At 35.5% G+C, this 16828-nt stretch overlaps 3 protein-coding genes across 5 annotated transcripts; 1 reads left to right on the plus strand and 2 right to left on the minus strand.

Annotated features, from left to right (window-relative positions):
• Positions 1–441: 441 nt before the first annotated feature.
• On the minus strand, positions 442–2593 carry LOC116183040. Its single transcript, XM_031503640.1, has 3 exons — positions 1997–2593; positions 1739–1886; positions 442–1039 (listed from the first exon to the last, which is right to left on the minus strand). The coding sequence occupies exons 1-3, from the start codon at positions 2039–2041 to the stop codon at positions 720–722; spliced, it is 513 nt and encodes a 170-aa protein (XP_031359500.1). The 5' UTR covers positions 2042–2593; the 3' UTR covers positions 442–719.
• A 6747-nt stretch (positions 2594–9340) lies between these two features.
• On the plus strand, positions 9341–10340 carry LOC116183017 (putative nuclease HARBI1). 3 transcript variants are annotated; one of them, XM_031503628.1, is made up of 3 exons: positions 9341–9460; positions 9521–10052; positions 10111–10340. In XM_031503628.1, exons 1-3 carry the CDS (start codon positions 9380–9382, stop codon positions 10176–10178), a joined length of 681 nt encoding a protein of 226 aa, XP_031359488.1. In that variant the 5' UTR covers positions 9341–9379; the 3' UTR covers positions 10179–10340. The 3 variants fall into 3 exon arrangements, with proteins under 3 accessions (XP_031359488.1, XP_031359476.1, XP_031359483.1); XM_031503616.1 differs by having other exon boundaries at positions 9521–10340; XM_031503623.1 differs by having other exon boundaries at positions 9348–9463; positions 9495–10340.
• Positions 10276–11543, minus strand: LOC116183033. Its single transcript, XM_031503633.1, has 3 exons — positions 10840–11543; positions 10505–10785; positions 10276–10426 (listed from the first exon to the last, which is right to left on the minus strand). The coding sequence occupies exons 1-3, from the start codon at positions 11224–11226 to the stop codon at positions 10327–10329; spliced, it is 768 nt and encodes a 255-aa protein (XP_031359493.1). The 5' UTR covers positions 11227–11543; the 3' UTR covers positions 10276–10326.
• Positions 11544–16828: the final 5285 nt, after the last annotated feature.

Consider the following 16828-nt stretch of genomic DNA (forward strand, 5'->3'; position numbering starts at 1 on the left):
ATTAAATTACTAGTGTAGGATAAAGCGTACCTTGTTATTTAATTCGTGAACGTTTTTAGGTATTAAGACGATGTGTTAACTATTAAGTTTTGAAGTGTAGTCACTATCGCCACTGAGATTTTCTATACTCATCAAGTGCTACACCACGTATAGTATATGTTGAGTATTAATACAAGATACCTCAATATCAATATTCCACCGTTTACTATTTATATACACATGTTTAACTAAAAAGACATGATTGAGTCATACAATATTTGATAATAATAATGCTTTCGTACATTATTTGTAAGAACACATGCAATAACTTACCCATAGTTAACAATTAAATTAATAGAATTTGGTGATCTCTATTTAACAACTAAAGAGATTAACTCTTAGAATTCAAAAACTTACCTGTATAATTTAGAGTTACATGTAAACAAATGTATCGATATAACATATTTATTAATAAAAAATAACTTTTTTCGTTCTGTGCATGGTCACTATGTCGCAAATTGAAATTATCGCGCAGATTCTTTAAGATTACGTCCGAGTTACAAAGAAAACAAACAGGCAGTATTTACTCTTGTTCTACGTCTGTGAGGAGACTTAAAATACAGTTAGAGACTTCATCGTGAGGAGAGTTTAGTTCGTAACAAAATTTTTGAATAAAAGTCCACACAAATTTAGATTCGGGGGCATATGCAGCATTCATCACCCAAATCGCTTTAAAACAATTAGGTATCAACTGCTTGCAAAACAGTGTCAAAAGAGTATGTAATATCGTTTATTACAACGATGTATCTATTTATATTTTTTAATGTAGGCCCAACAGCCAAAATGTAAGGTTGTAATGTTAGTTTCTTACTTTCTTTTATACTTTGTCTAGTTTTCAGTTCTTCCTCCACGTGAAGGTCGTCGGAGACTATGCCGATAAAATTATCACGCACCTCTACATGTGAAAGCCGCCATTTCTTATGCGACGATCTTACTGTGTGAACATTTAGAAGATAGGGGATGAGGAGAAATGCACCCAGATTAGATGCGTCTTCTGATTCTGGAAATATACAAATTTATTAGTGAAGTATCGGGCGATCAAAAATGAGTGACTGTCGAGTCGCCTTTGGAAGTACAAGTTAAGTACGATTTCCCTTGTAAACAAAATTTCCAAAGGTGACTCGACGGTCACTCATTTTTGATCGCTTTGTATAATAAACAAGTATGATCAAATCAGCATAATGCGTGATTACAGCGCATTTTTGGTATTATACAGATCAGTACTTTATTAGCAAAGTTCAAAACGTTAAATCAAACTTTTATTAAAAGCCTTCTTTATGAAATTCAAATAAAATTTGTCCTTTTTTACCTAATTTCACGAGTAATCTAATTCAAAATAGACTAGAGCCTGCACATCTACACTATAGCAGAAAGCTTTTAGTAAAAACTTGAAGCCTCTATCTATTGTAAGTAATTGCTGAGATCTCAGCCGGACAGCCAATTTTATTTCACTAATTTCAGTTGAAAAAATGTGTGCATTCGAAACTGTTTTAAAAAAAAAGTATTTTATGCAAGAGATACATACAACATTTTTTCTAGTTAGGTAGGTACTTTACTCTAAATTTTGATTTTTGTGTTTGACAGAGGTGTCATAATAATGGCATTATAAAACGAAAATAGATTAAAAACTATTTAATAATACACCAAATCTGCAAATGCACTACCTACTGTCCTTTTATAAGCAGATTTTAAAACGTACCGTTAATCAATTCGAAAAGTGAAGGCAGTAGTTTGTCTTTACTCTTCTTCCGTTTTCCAAGTTCGTACAGCTTTGCTGTGATTGTTGGAAACTTTTCATAAAGCTTGTTCTGAAGGTTGGGAAAAGCTACCTCAAAGTCTGCTGCAATCTACAACAAAAACAAATAAGTAGAAAAATCTGTACTGGAACAAACGAAAATCACAATAATTATTTCAATAGATGCCACATGCAAATATGAATGGAAAGTTTTATACTCACAAGCCTTGGGGCGTAACTTTTTTTCATACAAGGAAATTCTTCCATATAATCTGCAATACTAGGCCCGTCGTTTGCGAGAACGCGGCGCAATCTTTCTTTCGCGGTTAACCGCCACTTAGTTAACACTACGGCTGTTCCGTTGATGTTCTCAACCACTGAAGGTCTTCTTCTAGGTTTTCCTTTGGCGAATTTGTATTAAGTGCCGCAGGTATCGGCCTCAGCTGTTGCGATTTGTAAGATTTTTCACTTCCGCTTGCAGACTTCTCTCTAGGGATTATAATTCCCTGAGCTCTGTATCTCTTCTTCAGGTTGCCTACACAATGAAACAACTTCCCCAAGGATTTTTTCTGACAGTTTATGACTGCAGTGTGAAAGTATGTTTCAGCCGACTCTCTCGGAAAGTTTTCTACAATTTGCTTTGCCCAATATTGGTAAACAAAGCACGTGACAGGCCTTTGAGCATCATCTCGAAGAATCTCCTTTGATATTACTTGGCATAACTGCTGCCTTGACGACTCCGTGAGATTCTTCCCCAGTAAGCTTCGGCCTTCTACAGTGCGCAACAGCAAAGCGCGAAGATCATTTGACGAAACAATAACAAAGTCTGATAAGGGAATAGGATCAACCTCGAAAGAGACAAAATGATCATCATATTGAATATGTTTTAATTTTCGAGTTAAAAAAAATAGGTTGTGGGATGTGTCAATAAGGATTTCAAATATTTTGTGCAATTCTATGTCACCTTTAATAAATCTGGCTATGTAATCCCCTGATTTATAGTTCACACTGTTGTAAGAAACACGCGTGTAACACTTCAGGCTCTCATTGTTGTTTAAATTTGGATACTTGTAAAGAATATTTCGGTAATTCTCCTCAACCACTTTGTCCTTTTCATTAGTTTTTAAAAAGTCACTGTTTTCCTTACTATGCTGGGCCAACTGGTATGCGAATTTTAATTGAAATTTCTTTGCTAATGTAACACACACATTTTTCCTTGATGTAATGCAATGTGTATAAATTTTAAACGGCTTATGCTTAGCTTCATACTTAAAACACCAAATATTCCGAAGCGGACCTGATTGTCGTATTATTCTAGGATAATGGACAAGGTTATGGAATTTGGGCTTGAGTGTATCATTAAATAATTGGATGAAGTCTTTATTGTGTAATTTAATTTTGATTTCGAGCAAATCCAAAGACTTCTCAGTAACTTCATAGCATAACAAAATATCGATGATTTCTATTAAATTTATCACGAATTTCCAAACTGGATCTTCATTCGGTACTAAGTCACCAACCATCAATGGAAAGTACATAATAAAAGTCATCATTTCACGAGCTGACATGTTCAGCTTTTTCTTTTCCAAATGTAAACTTTTAATTTCACCTGATATATAATCGATATCTGTAGGTCCATATTGAAATGTCGACTTTCGAAAATTTAACGTCTCTAAATCGAAGAATTTCACAGTTGTGACAAAATACTTAATGGCATGACATAAGTCATAATGACAAATTCCCTCAAAAAAATCATGCATCACATCTGCATAATAATTTTGCGTTACATGAAAAGACGGTATTTTATTAGCAACGGCTTCATGATGAATACCAGTTTCCTGGAAATTATTGGTGTCTAAATCGGCATTATAGTTTTCAATAGTACGTAGAAGTTGTTCGTCTTCGGCAATTGCTGTTTGTGTTTCAGCTTTACAGGCCCGACATAATCTACAAAATGTGTTTGCCGAAAATGACTTACTAAATCCAAGGAAAGAATTTAATCCTAGATTGTCACCAAGAATTAGTCCTAAAATAAAATAAACCCGTATTGTAGCATTGCCGTCATATTTTAATTCTATCCCTTCAATTTCTAACAATCGAAGTTCATTAACAACATATTCAAAGCATTTTTCGTTTCCATATTTCTTTACATCAATGGATTTAACACAACCCCCAAAATGCACGTTTTCTAATTTGGACTGTTGAACTGGCAGGAAGGGAAATGAGTAATAAATGTTGCAAACAGAGTGAACATTGCCATGAGACCCTAACGGATTGTTAATCTCAAAATCATCAAGGTACAGAAAATATGGGATAAGCGTTTTATCAGGGTACAACTTTTTCTTCTGTTTCCATAATTCGCCCTGAATAAAATTAGTAAACTTCGAACTACGACTTAAGTTGTCCATTTCACTTAATACTCGAGTAATATGGCAGTTTAATTCAAAGAACTGTTTGAATTGAAATTTTAGTGGCATGACTATTCCTGAAACTTTTTTATCGTCATAAGTTAGACTTCCAAGACGATGCACAGCGCGTGTCTGTTCATCAATAATAAATTCCTGCACATTTTCTAAATAACCCTGAACTCTAAGGGTTTTGTAAAGTACATAATCGCTATTATAATCCTTAAACGGATCCCTGAAGTTAGAAATCAGAGTACGGAAATCATTATAAACCGCAGTATTTGATTGCAGCTTATCATTTGCAAAGGTAATAAAAATATTCATAAGAGGTTCAATAAGCAACTCTTTTGTACTTTCTTGAATATTTATGACATCTTTACGTGAAAAATTATTATTATTGTGTAATCGAAGGACGAACTCCCTAACGAATGCGCACATTGTACTAACTGAATGTTCAACATCAAACTTTTCTGGTACATTCGGCGAAATATCTTCATTGTAACGTGTGTGAGACACGTCACTCATGTCACCTTCATATGTACTTATTTGCAATTGCACACCAGGTGCAGATGCAGGAGTAGGAAGAACTTCAATTACATTTGCAGGAGCTGGTTGTGAACAGACCTTTTCATGTTTACGGTTAACATGTTTCTTAAACACTTCTAAGCATGAAAAACTCTGCTCACAACCGCGCTCACAACACCTGTAAGTGTCGTATACTTGCAAGAAATGAATTTCCTTAAAATGCCGAATGAGTGAGTAGCTTTAATGTTTGAAAATTATTCTTGCAAATGTAACAGAGCATGTTTACGTAATACAAATACCTATATAAGTGGGTACTTACTTAAACCATTGAATAAAAACACTATAAGAAGCCTAACCCCGTGGAAATAAAGCGCGACAGAGTTTGAACTGAGAATATAATGGGAACACTGTCAATAGAGTCGATTTTGAACTGAGAAGAATGAAATTTGCTTTCTCCTATTTACCGCAAAGAGAGTTCGGCGGTCACAAACCAATGCGGGTGCAAGGGGATTTGTGAGATTTGTCGCGCTTTCTTCCATAAGCGTTAGGCTTTCTATAGTGTTTTTATTCAATGCTTAAACTTAATTCTTTGATAGGTACTTATCGCTTTTTCCGTGATCCTCACATAACCAAGAGAACACCTGCTGCAGGCGAATAGTGAATATTTACTCACAACCTTACACAAAAATGTCAAAACACAAATAATTAACAACCGGGAATTATTTTCTGCACTGTTCTTTATGCAAATAAATACATCTCATCCTCATCCTCATAGAATCGGAACGGGCCGGTGTGTCAGGGAAGACGACTCGGTCACGGTCGGTTCCCGCTACAATTTTTTTCTTGGAATTTTTCACTACATTAATGAAACGTTTGTTGACACAACGTAATATGTTAAGGAACAATTAACTTTTTGTGTCAAAATATTGAAAGCGTTTATAGGAGCATTAAATATTTTATCAAATAGATTATCCATTTAATTGGTTTACTAACATTATTATGGACCAAAGAATTAATTGGAGGAAATTAATTAAATAACGAATTAAGGGTCATTAAATAATGGAATTTCTCTTAAAATCAATGTTTCTTTTTCAAACGTTAATAAATTTAATTGTTAGAGCCAATGTACCGGTTACTATATTCATAAATAAATTATATTGATCTATGAATTTATTTTAATAAAAACGCATTCATAATATTAACAATTTTACAAATCATATTTATTTATGAGCTATGTACGTTTTCATATATTCAACAAACTTTTAATACCAACAATTAAATTTTACCTAATGAAACGTATTAATCAAAAATACGTACTAGAATTTTTTCAGTGATCAGGCCTAAATAAGCAATGCCGGGAGACTATTGCTGCAGCTCCTATAGGTGAATGGCTTTTCGGAAATGATCTTACAGAGCGTATGAAGGCTGCGAAGACCCTTGAACGTTCATCAACTGAATTCAAACCTACGAAGCCAAAACCTATAATTAAAAACTTCCCTAAAAGGCAGGGAAATGCGAGGGGTCTGCCTCGGACGCTGAACACATCCAGTCGGGGCAGACCGAAAAACTACATACCACAACTGAGAGACCGCTACCAACAGTTACCCAGAAAATATTATCAAAATCAGTCCCAACACCAGAATCGTCGTTAGTGAAGGTAAACAGGTCAGCCGGAAGATTAAGTTTTTTTGTAAATGCTTGGCGTGGAATAACCCGAGATCCGGTTATTCTTTCTTGGATTGAGGGCTATACTATACCTTTTAGTAAACAACCGATACAAACTTATCGGCCAAAGCAGATGCGATGGTCGAAAACTGAATTATCAGTAGTTAAAATTCATTTAACTAGTTTGTTATGTAATGGAGTAATTTCAAAATGTCGCCCTTCAAGGGGCCAATTTGTGTCGAACATTTTTTTAGTGCCCAAGCCTGATGGTTCACACAGGCTAATCCTTAACTTAAAAGAGCTTAACCAGTACATAGAAACTCAACATTTTAAATTAGAAGACTATAGATCAGTTACTAAGTTAGTTACGGAGAATTGTTTTTTCGCATCTCTGGACTTAAAGGATGCATATCACTTAGTCCCAATTAGAGTTAAGGATAGGAAGTTTTTAAGATTTTACTTTGAGGAAGAGCTTTTTCAATTTAATTGTCTTCCTTTTGGGCTTTGCACTGCTCCTTTAGTGTTTACAAAAATATTGAAACCAGTTTTTGCCAAACTTAGACTACAAAATTTTGGGTCTAATGTTTATCTAGATGATTTCTTACTTCTTGGAGACTCGTTTCGCGATTGTTTATCCAATGTTGCCACCACAAGATCTCTACTGGAAGAACTAGGGTTCATTATAAACGAGAAAAAGAGCCGATTTACACCCAATCAGAGTATACAGTACCTAGGCCTTGTTTTTAATTCTCGCTCGATGACAGTTAGTCTTCCAGTTGAGAAGCAAAAACGTATTCTGCAAGATATCCACACTTTAGAGACTAAACTTAGTTGCAAAATTAGAACCTTCGCAAAATTCATTGGTAGGATTATTGCAGCAACGCCTGCGGTTCGTTATGCGATGCTGTACACTAAGAATTTTGAAAGGCAAAAATTCTTAGCTCTTAAAAAGTCAGGGGGGGAGTACAACAGTACTATGACAATTCCCTCCACACTGCGGCACGATTTTCTTTGGTGGAAGTCTCACATTCAGGAAAGCAGATGTATTAGACCCATAAATTACACAATGGAGATTTTTAGTGATGCATCTCTTTCGGGCTGGGGAGTAGCTTGTTCAGGTAAAAGGTCTCATGGATCTACCGAGGCACGTGGCGCAGTGGATGCGCTCACCGATGCTATTCGGAAGGTTGTGGGTTCGAATCCCGCTGCCGACTGCTCTGTCTGGGGTTTTGTCAGGGGGTTTTCCTCAGACATACGTAGCTTCGCATAACGCTAGCATTATGTTGAAATCTACGAGGCGAATGCTGGAGCAGTACTCTCCCCCTCAGCACCCTATCTCCGTTCCTTCCGTTCCCATCCCTAACTTTACCCATCCTAACAATCCCGTTCTCTGGCTGAAGAGGGCCAGGAAGCCCTGAGCAGCCCGCCTCCGGTATCCCTGTAGTCAGGGGTGCCGGAGGAATGAAACACGTTGGCCTTTTTCCTTTTTCTCATGGATTCTGGACACGAATGGAAAGCAAAAATCATATCAATTTTTTGGAGTTGCAGGCAGCCTTTTTTGGTTTGAGGTGCTTTGCAGCTAATTTTAAACAAACCAATATTTTACTCAGAATAGACAATACCACTGCTATATCTTATATAAACAGAATGGGGGGTGTCCAGTATCCACATTTAAATACGTTGACTCGAGATATTTGGCAGTGGTGTGAGAAACGCGAATTATGGATTTTTGCTTCGTATATTCAATCTTCCGATAATGTTGAAGCAGATCGCGAATCGAGGCGTAAGGTTTCTGAATCTGAATACGAGTTATGTGATCTTGCCTTCCGGAAAATCTGTACCGATTTAAGACATCCAGACATAGATTTTTTCGCTTCTAGAACCAATAATAAGTGTGAACGATATTTTTCCTGGCTTAGGGACCCAGGAGCAGAAGCAGTGGATGCCTTCACTGTAAATTGGGTTGATAAAAATTTTTATGCTTTCCCTCCTTTCGCGTTAATTCTCAGAGTACTTCAGAAAATTAAGTCCGATAACGCGGAAGGGGTTTTGGTTGTTCCCTTTTGGCCTACACAACCTTGGTGGCCATTATTTAATGCATTATTAATTAAACCACCTATTTATTTCAAACCTAATCCTAACTTGTTGTTATCTGCTGATAGGACGCCACATCCGCTGCACGTAACCCTTACCCTGGTAGCAGGACTGTTATCAGGCTAGCCTTAGAAAACAAGGGAATTCCAGAGATGGCCGTGGAAGTATCCCTCGCCTCGCTGACCAAATCCTCAATAAGTCAATATAACCATGGCTTAAAATTATGGTGGGATTTCTGTGTAGGAAACAAATTCGATCCCTTTATTCTCAACTTTAACAACATTTTAAGTTTTTTAAGCGATTTGTTTAATAGAGGATTTAGTTAAGCGGGGTTCACATTTGTGCATTTTCATGCTGCATTTGATGGCGCATCAAGTTGCTGCATTTTTTCATGCGCGCGTAGCTATTCAGATTACTGCAATTTTTGATGCAATTACAAATATCACTAGTTAGGGAATTTACTTTTTGCCAACCCAGTTCTCCTCAATTGGCATTCTGGAGTAAAAAATAAAAGTGTTTTTCTTATAAATTTTTCCCTCAAAGTTCAAATACTTGAAGTATGGATGTGGAAGAAATTGTTCTAATAACACTTATAATTGGTGCATCTGCAGCTTTATTATTAAATCGTAAGAGACGGTGGTGGGTAAGACCATGGATTGAGCAACGGGAAACAAATAGTCAAGGCAATTCTAATTTGTTGCACAATGAATTAGCAGTGCTGGATAAAGAAAATTACAAGAATTTTATTAGAATGGATGAAGATACTTTCAATGATCTATTGAAACTTATTGAAAATGATATACAGAAACAGGACACTAAATTCAGGAATGCAATTTCGGCCAAAGACCGATTATCTGTTACATTGCGCCATCTAGCTACTGGCGAGTCTTATAAAAGTCTTTCCTTTTCATTTAGAATGGGACAATCAACAATTGCTGGAATAATCCCAGAAGTTTGCATTGCCATTTACAATAATTTAAAAAATCAGTATTTAAAGGTAGATACAGCTACACTCGACAATGAATAAAAATGATGTTTAACTAAATAATATTTTTAGATGCCTACTACAACCCAAGAATGGTTAAAAATTGCTAATGAATTTGAAGAAAGATGGAACTTGCCACATGTGTTAGGTGCATTAGATGGTAAACACGTTGTTATAAAAGCTCCCGCAAATGAAGGATCGTCATATTTTAATTATAAGCACACACACAGTATCGTACTATTGGCTTTGGTTGATGCCAATTATAGCTTTTTATATGTCGATGTGGGTAGAAATGGAAAAATTTCAGATGGGGGTGTATACAAGAATAGTTCACTTGCTGCAGCGATTGAAACAAACAAATTAAATTTTCCAGAGGAAAGACCATTGCCAGCGGGTACCAAACCAGTACCATATGTAATAGTTGCTGATGCAGCATTTCCATTATCCCGTCATATTTTAAAGCCGTTTCCATTTCGTAATATGACTTGGCAACAACGTATATTCAATTATCGCCTAAGCAGAGCACGAAGAGTTGTGGAGAACGCATTTGGGATATTAACAAATCGTTTTCGTGTATTATTGAACATTATAAGTTTGGACCCAAGTAAGGCCCAAACATTAACTCTAGCATGCATTGTGCTACATAATTTTTTGCGAACAAGGTCCCCAAATGGTTATGATGTTAAGGAACAGAACATTGATAGGCGATTCACATTTAAGTACACCTTAAGTCGACAAGCAGGCAACAGGTCAACTGCATCAGCACTTGATAATCGAAATGAATTTGTACAATATGTAAATGGTATAGGAGCAGTAGAATGGCAAAATGACTTAGCATAGCATTATTATTATCAATAAACAAATGTACAAAATAAAATCTAATCATATTGAGCATCAACAACTTTTGTAAATATCTCCTTCTTCAACATCCGTATTTTGTAAGGGTCTTCGACTTTCCTCAACTCTGTTGCGATTGTCCTACAACATAATAAAAATTGATAGTTTTTTTAATATTTATCACTGGCAACTTATTTAATTGCTATTTAAAACACTTACTTTGCAAATATATCAAATTCATCTTCAATGTGGGGCCTTTTTTTGCAACTTTCGAGGGATTGTACAGCGGTTTGGATTAGGTCTGCCACAGAGTTCTGCATTTTCCTCTTGCTTTTTGATACTGTAGGTGTAGTTGCCCTTGATGTCGATGTTTGTGAAGTGCATGGACTGTTATTGAAAGCATCAACTTCATATTCATCCAGGTCTTCCAGCGTGCCTTCAAACACAATATCCTCATCATATGTAACTGTAGTACCATTGGGCGTGAATATTTGGGTCTCCTTAAAATCAATTACAATGTGATTATTTTAAAAACCTTATAAATAAATACTTACTGATGGTTCAATATTTGATTGGCTTTCCCTCACTGGATCGCATTCGTTTAAAAACTGCAGCATGTCAAAACACCAAAGTTTCGGTTCGTAGGAATCTGCTGAACAACCACTGGACAAAAATTTTTTTAATAGTGCCACCTCTTTCTTAAATTGCGTCCGAATTACGTGTACTTTTTTAATTATGTCTTGGTCCGTTAAATTGCGGCACTCAACCTGATACTTTTTCATCAATTCATTTTTTATTGATTGTATTGCATTTTGCCGTTTCATTTTATTCTTATATTCTTTCATTTTCGTTGTATACAATAAGGGTTGCGCTTCGTACAAAATTATAAGGTCCTCCACTAAGGTACGCGACCATGGAAAAGCACGTATTTCACGGTTCATTTTTAACACTAAATAAAATAATTAACCCAATTCCAAACTGTTTAAAATTAAAATGTAAGGTTAAGAAACATAAACAGCCATGAGTCAACGAACTTTTCGTTGCAAACTTAATTCTAGCTATTGGCAAGAGAAATATTCCTAAAAATATTACTAAAGATGCGCCAAAAAATGCATACAAAATAGAACGTGGTCTAAAGCATGCATTTCCATGCGCATCAAAAATTGCAAGAAAAAATGCATAATGTGAAGGGGAAAAATGCAAGCATTTTAATGCCGCATCACAGTTGCAGCATGGAAATGCACAAATGTGAACCCCGCTTTACAGTAATCTTAATACCGTTCGGTCAGCCCTCTCGTTAATACTTTCACCAGAAGTAGGGTCTGACGCTAGAATTAAACGGTTTTTTAGAGGGGTCTTTAAGTTAAGACCATCCTCTCCCAAATACAAACATACTTGGGATCCTACCATAGTTTTAAGCCATTTATCAACATACTACCCTAACCAGGACTTAAGTTTGGAACAACTAACACGTAAGCTTGTTACGTTACTAATACTAATAACCGCACATCGAGTGCAGACGTTGTCTCTGATCAGAGTTAAAAATATTATTTTGAACGAGGACAAAATTCAGATAAGGATTCCAGATAGAATAAAAACCTCAGGACCTAAAAGCTTCCAACCAATACTGGAAATTCCTTTCTTTCATGAAAAGCCGGCTTTATGTGTGGCAAGTACTTTACAACACTACTTGGGGAGAACAGAAACCTTAAGAACGCCGATGATTTCAAACTTGTTCATTACATTTAGAAAACCGCACAAGACCGCATCGACTCAGTCAATCAGTCGTTGGATTAAGAGTACTCTGGCTGAATGTGGTATCGACACCAAGATTTTTACTGCACATAGTACTAGACACGCTGCTACCTCCATGGCTGCAAGAAAGGGCGTCAGTCTAGACGTTATTAGAAATACAGCAGGTTGGTCTGCTTCATCACGGGTATTTGCTCAGTTTTATAATCGACCAGTGTTAGAAGAGCAGTCGGTGGCAAATGCCATTTTAGGATTATTGTAACCTTAGATTTAGTTGTATAACTTTAGATCGTTGTCATTGTAAGGAATAAAATCCTTTCTTGGTTTCTGCTCGTTTGGTTGCAACTGCTTTAAACATCTACACTATATGATCTAGAGGACGAGATGCGAAATAAAATTTTAAGATTAAACGAACTTACCTTAAGTGAAGTTCAATCTAAATTTTATGAAGCATCTCGTCCGAATAGATCATAGCCCTCCCTTCCCAGCCCTATTTTTTGGAGTTGCAACAAAGAAGCAGAATGGCTGTAAAAAATGAAGCCCGTTGCAAGCGCGACAAGAGGGGAAAGTAGAGGGAGCGTAAGTTTTTACATTGGCTTTAAATTTCGTGGCGCGAACACTGAAACAACTACACTACACTATATGATCTATTCGGACGAGATGCTTCATAAAATTTAGATTGAACTTCACTTAAGGTAAGTTCGTTTAATCTTAAAAATTTACCAACGAACCGACCGTTATTCTTCCAGATGTAAAAAAACACGATAAGCTTGTTGGTACAGCAACTCAGAACATGCGGTTTTTGCTGGTTCTTCCGTTCTTTGGTATTGGAAGAGAACACGTAATTCAAACAGAATTATGGAAGATTATGCTTCGTTTACATAAGATACTGTTAATTCTTTTAGGTTTCAGAATTAGCACAGACCAGATAGCTCTTTTACATAACTATATAAAGGAATATATTGTATTGAGGGGGTCGTTTTTTCCCAATGAAACTATGAAACCCAAACATCATTATTTGACACATTATCCCTTTTTAATAAAAATGTTTGGACCATTGCGTCACCTTTGGACACTTCGATTTGAAAATAAACACCAATATTTCAAAAACGTTGTTAAGCACACATCATGTTTCAAGAATATATTATTATCTCTTTCAACGAAACATCAACTTTCTCAATCTTTAGATTTATCCCAGGATATCGTCTATAACAATAACATTATTTTTAACGATGAAGCAATCTACTATAGTCCTATTGACTATCCTGATGAGATGAACCAGGCAATTGCGTGTCGGATTGGAATTGACGAGGAAGCCATTTACATCAGCAAAGATGTAATGTTTCACGGAATACTATACAAAAAAGGAATGCAAGTATGTTGGAAAAGAAACGAAATGGGAAATTTTGTAGCGTTTCACATTTCTCACATTTTATCAAAAACATCGAAAAATACGATCTATTTTTATGGGCAGTCTTTTGATATTATGCATAATGAAGAACTTGGTCTACACGTCAGAGGCGAAAACGTTGAATTTGCATTGGTACCTTTTGATGAAATAATTTGTCACGAGACATTACTAGAATACAAGGCACCAGATGAGTGTTATTATTACAGCTTCAAATCGGCCCCCTATGAAACCTTTTAATTGTAAATATCGCATATTCACTTATTTCGCATAATATTATTGCTCTTGCATTTATGGTGATTTCAAATACTTACGCGTATTGTAGTGTTCTAACAGACCCGTAGCTAAATTCCAGGAAATTTTCAACCACTTATTTCAGTTCGTTTTTACATTATCCCGTATATGACTTTTATGTAAATTTATTTGGGTATCAACTGTAACTCGCAATAAGCATTATGGTACCCCATCACTCTGCGACATTCGGTAGGATAAACGTGTGCATTAAGCAGGGATAATGTTTTTTATTGTTTATGTTAATACGACAATGATTTGTTCAGGTACTGCTCTTTCTTTGCTTGCAGTCGTAATCATGTACGTGTTTAAAGTATGGGATCAGACGCGTCAACTGAAATGCACGGTTCCCATTGATTCAGAGGAGAATATTTGGACTCAGCTTATATTAAAAGGTAAGAACCTAATCACATTCAGAAATAGGCTTCCATTTCTATTCACGTATTTTAGTATCTTCATTTAAAAAAACACACAAATAAATTTATGATCTTATTTGATTAGAAGAAAGAGTAACATTTTAAATGATTTCAATGATAGCAGTAGTCCTTTTCGAGATATTTTTGACCAGCCGCAAACGTGCTACCACATTTTAATGCTTTTTATTTAGCTTCTGCCAAAATCAACGTAGATGGATCTGTTTTGGTGTTGGAAAGTGATGGAAGCGTGGTAGATGAAGATGCCACGTTAAAGTACTACTCTAAAGAAACATTAATGCTACTAACAAGAGATCAACTATGGCTTCCAGTAAGTGTGTCTTCGGACGTAAGCTCCTGCTCATTGGCATCAACTGTTACTGCACTTACCGATGACACCTGCGCGGAACTTGCAAATACTCCCATTGTTTTCCCGGCAAACCTCCCAGAACCGGTATCAGATTTCACTGTTGTGCCTGGACCATCGGAGAATGTTGCTGAATACGAAGTCAATTACGAAATTTTATGGAAAACATTTGAAATTCCATGGAAGAAAATTCCCAACGATATGATGGTCCAAGCATCAAAAGCAATTTCGCAAGACATTTTAAAAAATCCAGAAAAATTAAAGGATTTGTTGCAAACGAGGTGGAGGATTCAAACTGACATGGTCCACATTATAGTTAATGAAATGCGACAGTTTAAATTAAAAATACCAACGAAAGCATTTAAATTAATAGCGCATAAAATTATTGAAAAATGTCCAATATTTCAAGACATTGACGATGATAATAAAATTATTGGGGATGGGTCTCATACCCTTACTGCGAAATTAATAGAAAGGAATAATTACCTTAATCGCCCTCATAAGAGGGGCAGCAAATCTTCTTCCCCAATCCCCCCTAAATTGGCAAAGAAAATGTCTAATCTAACAAGTGGGAGTATCAATTGGGATCCCGAATTGGTTCACCATGACGAAAAAGAAAATATCAAAAATGCATTAAACAACAACTCGATAGAAGAGACAAATGAAAGATTTCACGAATATTTGACAGTTACATACCCAGACATCCGAAAATTAATAAACAAAACCGAAGACACGCCTTCCATAGAAGAAGTGCTAAACGAATGGCCAATTCTTCAAAAATCACTTCATTGTTTCTATTGGCATTTTCAAAAACTTACTACCGTTGAATTGAATTGTATAGGAAGTAGACTAAATGCCAAGGCATCTAAAATCATACAATTCGGTAAAAAAAACAACCTTATTGAAAATACAGACAATGCCCCACAAAACGTTTTGGAAGTTTTCTGTGGATACTTTAAAGAAAACCTGAAGAAATTTATGTATAAAGTTAAGGTAAGATAATAATAATTTATGAAAACCTTACATTGCACGTTGTGTTTAAATGTTGCTTCAGTTGATCCACCTATCACCATTAGTATGTCGGTGTTTAGTACACACAAATTTCCCTCGAGACCATTTTTTGGGTATCATAACTATGATACAGACGAGGATACAGAAATATGGACTGAAGGTCAAATTTCCAATTTTTTGCAACAAGTTTGAATTTTATGAAGTTGTTCAGCTTTTTATTGGAGGGTATAGGTACTTATATCTGATTGCAGGTATGTACAGTCTGAATAAAATTTTTATTTTTAAATTCAACCTGTACATACAATCAAATATAAGTTCCTACTTTCAAGCATTTACTTATACTACTGTACAATGATACAGATGGGCCTCTGTCTACTACTCGTATATATCAAATAAATCAGATTTGAAATTTTCTCCCTCCTTGTGATAGTTTCGTATCGTGGATGCATAAATTTTTTTTGTTTCAGGAAGAAGATTTTGCCGAAAACAATATAAATAATTTAGTCGAGATAAATTCTCCCTGCATTATTGAAATAGGTGAGTTTCTGCCAAACAAAATTAATTACCAGCATCCCCCTGAATAGGGGTAAAAAGTTTTCTTGTCCGTTTCGGGTATCACACCGGATGATTCAATAGAAGTGATGATCGTGTTTTGCCCATGCATAATAAACATTTTATTTGTTGCTGTACGAGCTCGTAACGTCTGTACGCAAGTGCGGTTTTGATTATATATTGTGTGGGATTGTTTGTTCTAGGTTTATTTTACTGTTTCCGTATCTTAACAAATTCTTTTTTATTTTTAGATAAACCAGAACCGAAAGAATATTGGGTCATACTGGAGAGGAAACCATTCAAATGTGTACGTGATTTAATAATTGCAATTGAAATTGCTTTCGGATTACACTACATCTTTAACTTAGCATATCCAAATGAGGTGTCCAACCTCTTGGAAATGATACAGAGATATTTTCTTAAAATTAACCCCGACCAAGGAAGTCGTTCTAAAAAAAAACAGTCTTCTAAAACAAAAGTCATTAGTCTCCTACACAAATTATTATAATGTTAAGTATGTACCTATACCTATATTATCTATACTCTAAGAAGTTTTACTTTTATATTTTTGTAGATTGTAAAGAGAGAGGAACACTTAATTTATGTGTTTTTTTTATCACCATTCACAAATTTATTTTATATATATATATATATATATATATATACTTAATAAATGGTCTCTTTTTTGTTTTTTTTTTTGAGTTGGATCCATCGTTCCTCGAAATGGGGGTTGAAATATATTATGTTAT

This window comes from Photinus pyralis, unplaced genomic scaffold, assembly GCF_008802855.1.
Source record: "Photinus pyralis isolate 1611_PpyrPB1 unplaced genomic scaffold, Ppyr1.3 Ppyr1.4_LG1, whole genome shotgun sequence".
Lineage (NCBI taxonomy): Eukaryota > Metazoa > Arthropoda > Insecta > Coleoptera > Lampyridae > Photinus > Photinus pyralis.